The 14,646-nt window shown below is 33.0% G+C and overlaps 1 protein-coding gene across 2 annotated transcripts; it reads right to left on the bottom strand.

Annotated features, from left to right (window-relative positions):
- Positions 1 to 157: 157 nt before the first annotated feature.
- LOC103578061 (uncharacterized) lies at positions 158 to 14,061 on the bottom strand. 2 transcript variants are annotated; one of them, XM_008559009.3, is made up of 14 exons: positions 13,972 to 14,061; positions 13,365 to 13,559; positions 10,794 to 11,020; positions 10,603 to 10,699; positions 10,093 to 10,143; positions 9,923 to 10,029; positions 9,714 to 9,830; positions 9,329 to 9,592; positions 8,851 to 9,230; positions 7,539 to 7,760; positions 6,925 to 7,152; positions 6,579 to 6,632; positions 4,583 to 5,506; positions 158 to 4,178 (listed from the first exon to the last, which is right to left on the bottom strand). In XM_008559009.3, exons 3-14 carry the CDS (start codon positions 10,869 to 10,871, stop codon positions 4,118 to 4,120), a joined length of 2,583 nt encoding a protein of 860 aa, XP_008557231.1. In that variant the 5' UTR covers positions 10,872 to 11,020; positions 13,365 to 13,559; positions 13,972 to 14,061; the 3' UTR covers positions 158 to 4,117. The 2 variants fall into 2 exon arrangements, with proteins under 2 accessions (XP_008557231.1, XP_008557233.1); XM_008559011.3 differs by lacking the exon at positions 6,579 to 6,632.
- Positions 14,062 to 14,646: the final 585 nt, after the last annotated feature.

The raw sequence follows: 14,646 nt of genomic DNA, 5'->3' as shown, positions 1-14,646 counted from the left end.
CCGATGACAATTTTCTGTGAAGATTTTTCTGATTTAATGGAAACTCTTCAACTTTGAAAAAGAATTTGAATTTTCTAAAATTAAAAAATACACGGCAGAAAATAGACACTTCTCCCATTTATGAAAAATGAGGGGGGGGGGGGGGGGTATTTTCAAGGCTGTATAAGAACTATACTTAACTATAGCATTTTTTATAGAACTCATTCATTATCATAAAATCTTTATAGGAATTTATGAGAATCTATTGTATTTTATGAGATTTTCTGAACAGGGCATCATCATTCGCGTTAATAAAAACGCCATCTACATTAACAGCTGCACAAACTGTACCAAAAAAGAACATAACCAATAAATTATCAATCATATTTATATATATTTTCAAATAATCGTTTTATTTAAAGTCAATAACATTTAACATAGCATTAAAAATAAAATTGTGCATTTTAGCACTTGGCCACTAGCATTTAACATTACTCATACATATATATGTAAGTATACATATATATTAATATAATAAAGATATCATTAGACTTTTACAAGTAATTTACTTTTTTATTACAGCCTACGAGACTAATCGCAATGTCTACAACCCTTGCATCGACAATTTTTTAAATACATTCTCATTAATATTATTGTTTGTTTGTTTTGTTGGTTTCATTATTATCATAATAAATAATAGTCAGCGATTACAATCAGCTATATATATATATATATATATATATATATATATATATATATATATATATATATCAGCAAATTTTTCATTATTAATAATTAATAAAAGACATTAGGTCGCGTTAATCTCAAGCTAATTTGTGTAGATATCGATTAATCTACGAGCTTATTAGTTTTATTTCCATTTTTATTATTATTTATATTTATATATTTATTTTATTTATATATTCATTTATGAACAAGTCTTTCTATCGCATCATTTAAATCTTCAACATTTAATTTATTTAATTAACAATCCAGAGTCAAAGATCAACTATTTACGCGACTAAGTGAACAATGTGGATTAATGTAATTATTTATTATTAATACCGAGGTATTCTGCCAATAATTAATTAACCAATCAATTAATAATAATAATAATAATCGATTAGTCTACGTGGACGATTTTATTCGCGTACAAAAATTCATTATATTATTTTTTAAAAACGCATTGGGAGTACATATGAGTCGATAAAATATTTTATTTATTTATAAATAAACGAATGGCTGATTCGTTCATTAATTAAATGATTAACCCTCGATCTTTTGTAACAGGTAATGATAAATGATACATTTTATTGATTAGGCGATAAGTAAAAGTAAGTGATTTTAAAGTAAAGTAGGCCTCAAATAATAATTATTTATTATTTCATCAAGTTTCCTTTCTTCTCAGGTACTTTATAACAATCAAACTCATATGTACTTCCAATTAAAATAATTTTCATTTAATATTTATTACTTTTCTGTTATTTTTTTCATGTACATGAGCTAGTTCGATGCTACGTTAGTTTAAATATCTAAAACAATAATTAAACTCTGGTAAAATCTATTGAGACTTTCGGTGATAATTAATTCAAATTTTCAACTAAACATTATTATTTTGACGATTAATCGAAATATTTCTTCCAGTTTTGAAGGTTAGTTCTATTAACCAATGGGAGAAGATCAACATACTGTAGTAAAAAAATTAATCCAATCAAAAGGCGAGACTTTGACACTAACGCTTGTGGCAGAAAAACGAACTAAGGAATTTAAATTGTAATTAATAAGAATTAACGATGTCCCAATAGATTTTATCACACAGAAGTAAACTATATTGATCAATTAATTAATTAACTAGTAATTAATTAACATGGGAATGCTTGTAATAAACTTTGCATATGATCACAATTAAAATGTCTTGTAATAAATGATAACTTTTAATAAATATGGATAATTGCGTTATATCAGTGCCCACGACATCGATAATTGTTTTACAACTCAATATTTATTACTTTAAATTCACACCATGGCAAATTAACACTCTAATTTATTATATTTATTATATTTCTTCTCATTACTTATTATTCTTATGATTACATTTTTTAATTATCATTACCATTAATAGTTTCCTTCAAGCGCGAGAGAATTATTTTATATTCTATACAATTTGTTGTTGCTACAATTATAATCACGCTAACAATTGAGCTTTCGACAATTTTTTTTTACTAACAATTTTTCTAACTGCGGCTGGTCTCAAGTTATTCAAATATTTTTATAAAATTCATCGTAAATAATTAATTTTCAAAAGTTATGTGATTGGGAACTTGCAATTATGGGGCAGTGTCAATCTTGCAAGCCTGCCAACACATTTTAAATAAATATTAACATTCTCATACACTTAATTAATCATTCAGCCACCATTTGTTGGATTTTCATATAAACAATTAAGTTCACTTGCTGCATATTTGAATTATTTAAATAATTAATCCTCAATATTTCTAATAGATTATAATTTAAAGATTATGTTGGCTACTAATCATCTGTTTAAAATTACAGCCGCCATTTTTCTTTTGCCCGACGCCATTGCGCTTAACAGAGGCCATTTTGTCACACCATAGAGTAATTAAGATTTAATTACAATTAATAGTAATTAGAGTTAATAATAAATAAAATGACAGCAAGTAAAACTTGAATAATAATAATTACAAGTAATTAGTACAGTAATCATCAAACTGTAAACTGTAAGACGCTCGCAAAGAGGCTTTAAAACTCTTAAATTTTAAATAGACATTAAATAGATTATAAAATAATCTACTTCTACAATAATAACTTTTTAAATCCTTTATCTGAAACTATCACAAAGGCTTTTGTTAAACACGCGCTATAGTTAAATCGTTGGTGATTATAAATTAAGCCGATATCGATTCTAAAATTTAATTCTTTCATTTTCATCCTGAACTGTGTCTCACTTGTAAAATTAATTGGGGCGCGATTTAAGGGGGAGGTCAAAGGGCTCATATCAACAGTCCCCTTCAAAGCGCATCCAATCAATAATCCTTTTGATCAATCAATTAACCTTCAAGCGTTTTGATTAATTAAATCACTAGGAGCTAGAGCGAGAGCAAGACTAACAGCAATAGTAATACAATAATGGCATTTGCTTTTTTAAATGCGCTGCCCTCAGTACAATAATCTACTTTACACAAACTAATTTATATCTCAAACAATTTCCTAGACAATTTACAACTAATGCACAACAATCTACTGACAAATAAGATGCAACCTCAATATATGATATTAGCCGCCATTTTGTTTGCGGTAACATTTATAAATTTATGTATATTGACACAAGTATGTATAGTATATGTTTTATATGATAATATATGTAAGTATTTTTCGAAAAATTTTAAATATCATTGTAATTATTTAAAAGTAGGCCGAGTTTCCAGTACCTTCGTTCATAAAATACTTTTATGTGTAAATTAAATTAAATAAAATTCCTTGGCGGCCTAATATTACGGTAAAATTACAGCACTAGGGCAATATACCGTGACCTACCGTAATTCTACTGTTGCGTGACTGTACGAATACGGTAAATTTACGGTAAAAGTTTGATAAAAAGACGCCCTAGCAAATCTGTGATTTACGGTATTCAGAAAAATTACAGTAAATTACTGCAAAATACGGTAATCTACCGTAATTCAAATTCACTAGGGCGGTAACTATTTGTGGAATCATCAATAGCCGTAAGTTCCAGTAAAAAACTACAGCAACTTTACGGTATGTCTACTTTTAAATCCATTACAATCATTAATTACCCTTAAATTAATTTGATTGATTTTTTACAGTAATTTTACTGTCTCATTGCGTACATTGCCGTAATTTTACGGTAGATCTATCGGAAGTTGTGGTAGACCTACTGTAATATTAGATCCGCCAGAGATAATTTTAATTAATGGTTATAAATAATAATAATAGTAATAATGACAATAATATCGAACCTAGAATTAAGACACTTGAGATCAGCCGCGTGATGGCGGTTCCATCGAGATTAAACGTGTAATCCATGTGCGATTAGCGTGTAAAACATTTTAGGTGGTTAGTGCATTAATTAACTCTCTCGTAAGTTGGTTTATGGGGTTTACAAGTAACCTAAGGTCGCGTAGGTCTTTACATATGGCGTATCCACTTTACAATTTTCTCTGCAATAAGAAAAAAAATCAGTTATTTAATGATTAATTTTAAAACAATGAAGACTAGGGTGGCCCTTATTGAGGTCATTTTTTAAATTTAACAGATGAATAAAAATAAAAGTTCTACTTTTGTAGAAAATAATATTCTTTATAAAAAAGTTATTTGTGTTACGTCAGCCAAATTGACGGCAACAAAGTTACAGAAGTTTAAAGTTTTAGAAAAAATTGAAGTTGACGAATGAGATATTTTAGTAAAAAAGAAAGTTTTTCTCGGTCTCCAAAGCTCTGTTAACTTTTCAGACATAATAGACAGTAGTTTTTTCATAGAAAATTTATTTTTTAAATTTAAAAATCAACAAAGTTGTTCAATAATTACCAGCCTTATGAATATGGACAATAAATAATAAACTTACTCATCTTCCCAAGGACAAACTTCATTAACATTATTGTCTTGCTTTTCCTTTGGAGCACTAGCGGCAGATTGTGACTGCGAGGGTGGTTGGGACTGTGACTGCGACTGCTGATTGTCCTCAGGAACCCATACAGGAACAACCTGAGCTTCTTCAACAACATCAGCTGCATCTGAACAAATAGAACTGGGTTCTGTTGCAGTATTATCTTGTCTGAGAGTCGACACATCAGCAGTGCTGTCATCGGGTACTGATTCGAGGTCAATACTCTGCTCCGAATCGACCGAGTCTCCAGTTAGCTCACCAACAATCGCGCTGATGCTTATTAGCGGCGCCATTGCAACAGGCGGCTTGGTCGAGTCTTTAGGACTTTTGACATCCGAGTCGTTTTTGGTTTCAACTTCTTCGGGTACAGTTTTGACGTCAAGCTGCTGGTGGGAATGATGGTGGTAATGGTGATGGTGGTGCTGGTAGTGGGGCAAATCAAATGACTGCTGGGGTGTCGTGAAGTTTACCGCAGCTCTGCTGGTGTCGGCGAGCTTCACTTTTGTGGTGGCACTAGAGCCGACTGAGTAGTTCCGCGTAATACTTGGAGTCGTTATGCTGATCGAGTGCTGAAGGCCGCAGGTTTTTCTCAGTCGATCAGAAGCTTCCGCGATCGCCAGACTGACGTCCGACGAGGAGCTGCAGGAGTCTAGCTGGGATGAATTTTTCCTAGACGTTCTCGAAGAAGTTTCTATCGGCAAAGGTATTCCACTGGTGCTGACACCGCTGACACTCGGACACGGCCACCCAGTGCTTTCGTCAGTTGAGCCTGATGACGTTCCCGCAGCGACGTCGGACTCGACATTCGGCCCTGGCGCCGCGTCCCACGGACATACGTCGTCCATATGGCGAGTTGCAGGTCCCTCCGCTCCACCAGCATCCCTGACAACAAGAACTTTATTATATGATTTAGTTTTTAACCGGTAATTTTATTATTTACACTCCACTCTCATGCATTCATTTCTGTTTTGTATTTTTTTTTTTATAGTTCTGTTACATCAAGGGGCCAATAATTACTTTGTAAATAAATTTATCAATTAATTAGAGGTAGTAAGTGATAGTTTATATTTTTTGGAAAGAAGTCATAGTATACAAGTCAACTTGTTTGTTTTTTTGGTTTTTTACACAGAGGCTTGTGATCGGGGTTCAATTAAATATAAATAATAGTAATTACACAGTAATTTTAATTTCTAATTATTTCCTACATTTATTTAAAATATCCCCATTAGACTGACCAACAAAAATCTAATTTATCCCCTCAATTTACTCTGGTAATCATTCAAACAAATAATCCACTAGACCTCAAAATGGCGGCATAATTCAAAATGTCGGCTCTAAAGCGGCAGCGCCCTCTGTCGGTCAGTTTCCAAAACGAACAGAAAAAATATCACGAGGTTTAGTTTCGAAGAAAATTTTTAATGGGAATATTAAAAATGAATTTGAATTTAATTACAAATAAACTGCATAATTACTCGGTAACAATAGTAATAAAAAAAGCGATATAAAGTGACGCGATAAAATACAGAGATAAATTGACGAGCCGAGTATTTAAAAGTAATAACCAATTACAATTACGTTTATTGAATAGCGGGAGGAGGAACGTGTAGGAAAATATATACATATATACATATATATATATATATATATATATATATATATATATATATTTATAGAGTTGTCTCAGCTAGTCAATTATAGAGTAGTAGAGTACAGATGATGCAGATTTAAAATTTAGCAACAGCAAAAATAAAGTACACAAGCAAACACAGTCTCCAGAGAAGTTGCAATATCGATTATCCAGATTTTAAATAATTGATGCAAGTTTAAATTATTATTATTATTTTTTCAAGTACGATAATAATAATAATAATAGTAAATAATAAGTAATAATAATAATAATAATATAGACGTCAATGGATAAAAATCACGTGAAGCATGAGGGTTGTCGACTTACTGAACGCAATGTGGACTAGCCCTGGCAGGGGATACGATACCAGCGAGATCTCCCCTGAAAATATCAATTGTTCAGCAGGCTCGGATATTCATTTTAAAAACTTCGAGTTAATAATTAATAAATAAATAAAAATAAAATTAAAATTAAAACTAACCAGCCGCAGCGTGTAATAAAATATTAAAAATGAAAAACTGTTAAAAATATAAAATTTATCGACTTTTCAGCTGGTCTGGGCCTCGAAATGACAAAGCGGTGCATTATTAATGACTGTGTGTGTTGTGAATGTCAAGTGGATTGACGTTGTCACACATTTCCGTAAAAGTTGATAGGATTATTTTAGCTGTACCTGTAAGGTATGTCAGTGAGATTCGATTGACTGTGAGAGTGAGGAACCCTGGGGGCAGCGGTGACATCCCGGACACCGCAAACTGCAAGCTCGTGAGCTGATCCCGAGAGACTGCGATCGCTCCCTCGTCTTCTGCCACCGCTTACGCTGCTCATGTTCCCCTGCAGCGCACCCCCTGATGATGATGTTGCGGTTTTCTTCTTCGCTTGTCCGCCGAACCCAAAGAACCTAAGGCAATTTTTTATTTTTACTTTAAATAAATATCTCCTCCTCGGTTACATTTTTTTTATTTTTTACATCGAGTTGCTCTAGATTTTTATTTTTAGAATGCGAAAGAAAAATTTCAATCGTACGAATTTACGGGTTGTTGATATCCCGGAATTGAATCAACGGGTTTTAATAATTCTCAGGACAATTAAAATTTTATAAAGATTTTAATGGCTCGATTTATTTTAAAATCAATTCTACAAGTAGTTTTTTTAATTATTTTGCTAATTACGGAGTTGATTTATTTTAAAAATAAATTAAGACCTCGAGCGGGAGCTTGCGAGTGGGAAATTTAAAGGGTTACAAGATAATTAAATTTAAAAGCTGTAATTAATAATAAAACTCACCGTTTTTTTTGCAATGGCTGTATACCAGCTGCCAAAAGATTACGATAGTGATCCGAGCGTATAAACCGGGGATAACAATCCTTTTTAAGCAGCAAAGTATATACATGTTCAGCAGCTGCGTCAAATGTAAATCTACTGGGATTTTTCATTTCCTGGTGAACTCGATCCATTGTTTTACCATCAATATTTATTTCACACGGCGCTCCGGGCGCTAAAAACTCTCTGCAATTATAAACAATGCCCGCTTTCTATTAATCATTAATTATTATTTAATAATTGTGGGTTTTTATATAAAACTCAGGACAATTGAATTCTTCTAAGGCCAACCGCAAACTTTGTTCGCTTTTTTATTAAAAATATAAATAAAACTCGAAGCAATTTGTCTTTGAACCCGCGCTTATATTATTTGTTCTAATAATCTTTTAAAAAATTTATTATTTTCAAGCGGAATGGAAAAGTTTAAGCGTAAATGAAATATAAAGTTTGAATTAAATAATTTTAAAGTCGCATTAAGTTACGAGTTTTGTAAATCAATATTATAGCAGTGAGTATGGCTCTCGTATCTTTAAACGATAATTTAAAGTTTAATAAAGATTCATTTTTTTTCTAGTGTACTTAATACTTATCATCTTCAAAGCTTTTATAAGAAAAACTTTTTCGAAAAAAGTCTAAATCAAACCCAAGTAGACTTCGAGTAGTTTTTTGTATTAACGTGCGATATTTTATTTTAAATTTATTGGTACTTCCGGTAGACTTTTCATGGAACTTAAAATACTGGAAGTTCCGGTCTGGATAAAAATTTTTTAAAATTTATCGCCCGCCATTTTGTTTGGGATCAATAAGATCACGTTGCTTCTGATACTTAAAACAAAATTACTGAGAAATTATCTTAAATAATTTCGGAGAAAAGTGAAACTTGAGCTGAAACATTTGCTGGAAGTGTTCAAAGTTTATCTGACCCGCCTCCGGATAACTTTTCCGTGAACTAAACCTTCAAAATATTCATGGAATTTCCAACAACCATCTACTCGATTCAAATTTCATATTAATAATTATTATTATTTATTTCCGCGGGTAAGAAGAATTATTTCTTAGAAATTCCGACATTTTACTGACCCGCCATTTTGTTACATCGAGTTCCCAACTAATAAACTTTAAATATCTCTTACACTCTTATTTTCAATTAAAGAAAAAAAGGGCAATTACTCAAAGAAAAGTGAAAAAATATTTGGACCATCTCCAACATCAACTGGTGGAAATTACTGAGGCTAAAAAATGAAAATAATATTTTCCGCGTCCTCAAAGACGTTACCTAAAAATATCATTAACTTTCTCGGGAATTTGTGCCTGGAAACAATGCCTGAGGTCCTTGACAGCCAGCCAGAACCTGATGTTCTCGTGACTGTACTCCTTGCGCAGATAATTAGTGAACTCCTGGAGACCCGTGGGATCGGACATGATCTCCTCCAGCGAAATGGACCATCTCTTGACCCGTTTTTCCGTGGGGACTTCGACGATCGGGCTGTTTATCTGCCAGAAGGTCTGGTCGTCGCTGATCCAGGGGTTTGACGGCAGCGGCTGCACAATCATCGGGTCATAGTCCATATAAGTTTCAAAGTAGTTCTTTATATTTTCAATCGCCGCGGATACTTTTATCCTAGTGCGTGTCAGACTGTTTCTCAGTAACTCGACCTGGAAAATAAAATAATTGAGCAATGAAACTCTAGCTCAGCTCAAACTCTAGCGGCAATAAGCGATCCAATAAAATATAAATATAAATATGTAATAACCTCGCGCTGTATGTCTGTAAGTGTTCGCTTTCGCACAGTTGGTCTTGTGCCAGGTCGTGCTCTCGTCGGAACCGGTGGCACTTCCAGACTGCTCATGTATCCTGGCGGTGGTCTGTAAACTCTCCAGAATGCACGCTCTTGCGAGTCACTAACAATCTTATCTCCTTTCTTACGTTCTTTAAATAAACGCACTTGTTCTTCAGCTTGCATTTGAATTATCTCCCACTTGTTTGCCAAGTTTTTTCTCAAGCTAGTCAGTGCTTCCTGCAATTCACATTAACATTACCATCACCATCAACAGAATACACATTCCTACAATTCCTACTTTACTATCTCACACTGTGAATATTAATTAAGAGAAGTTAAAACAAATAGCGCTACTTACAATCTCATAATCCTCGAGCGCATGACGCTGCTTGTTTCTCAGTGTACGTTTAGCTAAATAAATAGCATACTCGACATTGTCGGGTGTCCTGTGCTGCCATGGCCAGTAGTATGGCACCTAGATTACCATATTTCAAATTCAATTAAATTACTCGTGTACACACTTTTTTTTTATTGCAGAAGTAGGTTACAATGTTTTGTTTTATTTACCTGGAACCTGTAGAGAGAACTGTCGTCTTTGACAGTAAGAGTCTTTGAGTCGTTTACCGGAAAGAAGTAGCCGTACTGGCAGATTTGATTCGCCAGATGAACCGCTTCTGCAATATAACACGTACTTTGTACATTGTAATAATAATAATAAATTTTACAGTTATTTTTACCTGTTTCTTCGATGCTAAGACGTTCCATCAGCCACTCTATAAGGTCGTAGCCTGAAAAGAAAAAGGTTGAGTTTAGTTTATATAGATACAGGAAGTTGAGCGGGAATAAAAACTCCACAGGAAGATGTTCCTAATAGATTTTGCCAAGGAAAATAAATATATCAGATCAGCTTTCGTATCAGTAAGATTAATTTGCGGAAATATTTTTTTGGTTTTTTGACATTATTCATTTTCATGAGCTTTTTTTCAAGTGAAACTTTTTCAGCGGCGGGTAAATTTTTAAATTTTTCAAAATTTAATTTTTACCATATAAACTATTTTTAAAAAGTTTTAACCGCGAAATTTGAAATTCAAAAAATTTATCTGGAATTAAAAATATTTTCATTCCTTAAAATGAATACTTATTTATAAAATTTTTAATCTCGTAATAGAAAATTATTTTAAATATTAAAAGCGTATAGAAAGTAACGAAAAAAAAAAATTTCAAATTCATTGTCTAGAGTAATTTACCCATAAACGCCGAGGGAATTGATGTGAGGAATTGTTTTTGGCTGCCCACGGGAACACCGTTCTCCGCGTCTTGCATTTTCCGCACCAGCTCCTCCATCTAAATAACAACAGCGTCATCATCATTATCATAATAATAATCACCATCAGCATTGTTTAAAAAAAATAAAAGAAAAAAAGGTTTCCCATAATACCTTATCAAAGGAACAAGGTCTATGAACTCGTGGCACCTTGTCCTTGCGTTGGTGTTGGTGAGTAGTGTGAGCCTCCATCGCGTACGAGGTGGCCCTCTTCGGCGCTTGCACGAGTGGTGGCGGTTGCGATGGCGGAGGGGGCTGGGGAGCTGGGCCGGAGACGGGTCTACCCGAACTCCATGGGGCTCTGGCCCCATCCCATCACTCCAGTCACCCCCGCACGCCCACTAGAACATAAAAGGAAAAGAAAACAATATAAATAACAAGTTATTGATCCAATAAATAATAAAGCTCGATAAAATAATTAATCATCATCATCATCGCTATCACATTTGTCATAAACTCATCACCCAGTCCTACTAAAAAATTAAAACCTAATAACCCGGAAGTAAAAAACAAGAGAAACAAATAAAACACTCAGCTCTGTGGCAGATAATTGAATAAGGGGTGCCGGGATTGGTTCTTGTGTTTTAGGGGAAGAAATGATTACTCAAGTGAATAGAGACAGGGAAAAGTAAAACGAAAGAGTAAAGACACCGGAGAGAAGGCTAGAGAGTAAGGAGGGAAAGGGGTGAGAATAAGAGCAAAAGCAAGAGTTTGAGGAAATAAAAGGTGACGTATAATAGAAGGAAAATAATCAATCCTAGAGTTAAATTCCGATCCAATAGGAGGAGTTACGCCGGAACAAAGATATATCCGTCCCAAGTCCTCTTATTTTGCTCAAGTAATGACAGCGATGATAGTACGGATTTAACTAAAACTAAAGTAATTAAGCCAGCCATCAGTGCAGCGAAAAATTACCATCACTGGCACCCAGAGTACTATCAAAGTACGGTATGTGGGCTATCTACAACCAAGGAATTAATTATTTAATCGAGAATTAAAGCCCCATGTAATAATACCGCCAGGGTACATCGATATTATTTATACACGTGCATAGTCGAGGAGTACCGATCCACCAGGCTCTAGACAGCACTGCGGGGACTGGGACTGGTATATAAACTATCTAGCCTACGCTAGATTGCCTTATAATTCCAAACGTACTTACATTATTGCAAGAGTATATTGTTACGATTAGATCGAGTATTTAAGTTTCATTAATAATTGATGACATGCATTATCGAGTAGTCAGGTGTAGTATTCAAGTAGAGCATTCTGAAATGTCAAGACAGTGCACACTTGGTATTACTGCAACTATTACTACTATTACTATTGCTATTGCTAATGCTGGTTATTCTCGAGACCTCAATTATTCGAAAGTATTATTCATTATACTGATTTCAACCCATTTCCGCAAATACTTTTAAAAAACTATTAATGCCGGTATTGATTATCGATTACTGATAATTTACTATTTTATAAATTTAAAAAGTTTTTATTTAATTATTTAACCGATTAAAACTTTTAGCGAATTTAATTTAATAAGTAAATAGAGCTGGTTCATTCATTGAATTTTAAATAAATAAAATATATATAACTTGTCAATTACATATCAGGAAATAAAGTTTTTGTTTAATATATTTTTATGATTAAATATTTAAGCCCCAGTTTTACGAACTACAAACTGGATATATTTTTAGCATAAAATATAAATGTCTATAAACGTTTATATTTTTTAAATTAAATATTGATTTGGGTAATGAGTACAAAATAACGAAACTTTTAAAAAGTTTGAATTTCTAAAATTACACTATTGATTAAACTGTTTTGTAATTAAAATAATTAAAAACTGATAGCGATAAAAAGAAAAGTTTTTGGTATAAAATAAAAATATAGGGGAGTAAAAATAAATAAAATAAAATAAAATAAAATAAAAGTAAAAGCGGGTAAGCAGGTACCAAAAGCACGAAAATCAGTAGCAAGGTCTAGATTATCATCAAGTTTAAAAGCGAAACGTGACGTGAGCAACTACTCGGAGGGTTTATTCGTGTGGTGTAAAAGTGTACAGTAGCCCTTGAGATATTGCAACGTGCTCAGAGATAACACGTCTTTTTTTATAGCTCTAGACAATGACAACACCAGCAATGATACTTGGCTACGAGTCTGGAGACTCTAACGAGCTCTTATTTAGTCCGGGTCCTTGCTCCAGCCTCCGAGGAACTAGAAAATATTATTTTTAAATAGAGATTTCTTAAACTTTTTCCAACAGAAATATAAATGAATATCAGCAAGGGTGTCAGCACTATCGCAGACCATATGATCGTTTAATAATTTTGTGCTCCAAAAAAAACCCAAAACGCCTTGGGCAATTTGTCTTTCTGGGGTTTTGTGAAACTAAAACTTGTACTTGTTTTATGATCTATTCATATTCATAAATCGTTTTATGTTTAGTTGACACGCACTCGATTCTCATGATGACTTCCCGTGGAACAAAGGAACACACGGGACGGGAAATAAATGAAACAAAGACAAGTAGACCTACAAAAACACGGAAGCGAGATACGAAACCCATTAAAATTATTTATTTATTTATTTTTAACTTTTATGTTATTTAAATGACATTCATTCATTTTAAATTACCCGCCACATTTGTAATAAACTATTAAATATAAATATAAATAAATAACTTACTCGACGATTCAAAACAGCGGAGCTTCATTAACGCGCGAGGATGTCAATCAGGTCATTGAGTCCCGAGGCTAATTTATTTTCGTCAATTATACGCTCTTTAATAATTATAATTATGTATAAAAATTACTTATAATTATTACACATAATTATTCGACATCCAGCTCAGGTAATTTTTTTTTTCTTTACTTTAATTCACTAAAAAAAAAAACATTTTGAATTTTAAATTTGAGTGAAAAATAAATTAATAAATCACCACACCCTTAAACTCCAAAAAAATGTTTTAAAAAAATAAAAAAAAGTAAAATGAGCAACAACAAGTGACGCCAGTGGCTAAAATAAAAGTTTTATAAAAAAAAAATTCACGGTCTATTTCAGATCACTCATTTTTAAAATCACTTAATTTTCAGCATCACTTGTAATTTAACGCAAGGCATCTTGTGACAATGCACTCATACAATTCATCATCATCATTATTATTATCATTATCATTTATTATTATTACTATTATTATTATTGTTATTTATTTATTAGTATTATTGGTAGTGATATTGTTATCTGTTAGGAGCGCCAGTGATAATTTAAGGCTGAGTAAGATAAAAAAACTCACATTCAAATTATCTCAATAAAATAGTGACGCGTTTTATTCAGTACATAATATTTAGTGATAACGTAACGGCCGTGGAGGAGGACGTCGATCAACAACGAAAAACGGGGTACTGTCGTGTCGGAATAACATGTACGTGATGGTTCGTGTCTGTTCGTGTATATTCGGTTTGGTATTACGATAAAACCCGAGTGGTTCCGAGAGGAGAGAGATTAACTTACAGCAAAAGGGTCTCGGTGTTGTCTCTTGCTCTTACTCTGATTCCGAATTCTCCGAGCCCCAGCTGTACAAATACATGCTCCGGCGCACGAGCTGTCGAGTCGAATACACCAACTTATTGATCACCGATCAGTACATATATCTACATGTATATCTGATTAGCCGCGCCTATTTACTATTCTCTATATTGCTATTTCAATTATTTAAATCCCGTATTTCAAATTTCCCGCGCTGTCAAAATTTAAAAAAATTCAAATTCTCCGAGCTAATAATTTATTTATGGAAAACTTTGGACGTCATTTTAATTTTTAAAAAGCTTTTTATTTGATCAAAATAAAAATGAATATTCTGGGGGTAAATTATTTGAATAAATGGCGGGCATGCGCGCGCATTATGGGAGGGGAAAATGGCGGCGGCGGGAGAGAGGGCTAATATAATGCTGGTTATACACAAGACGCT

The sequence above is a fragment of the Microplitis demolitor genome, chromosome 2 (assembly GCF_026212275.2).
Source record: "Microplitis demolitor isolate Queensland-Clemson2020A chromosome 2, iyMicDemo2.1a, whole genome shotgun sequence".
Lineage (NCBI taxonomy): Eukaryota > Metazoa > Arthropoda > Insecta > Hymenoptera > Braconidae > Microplitis > Microplitis demolitor.
The sequence above is the reverse complement of the archived record's forward strand: the minus strand, read 5'-3'. Positions and strand labels throughout refer to the sequence as shown.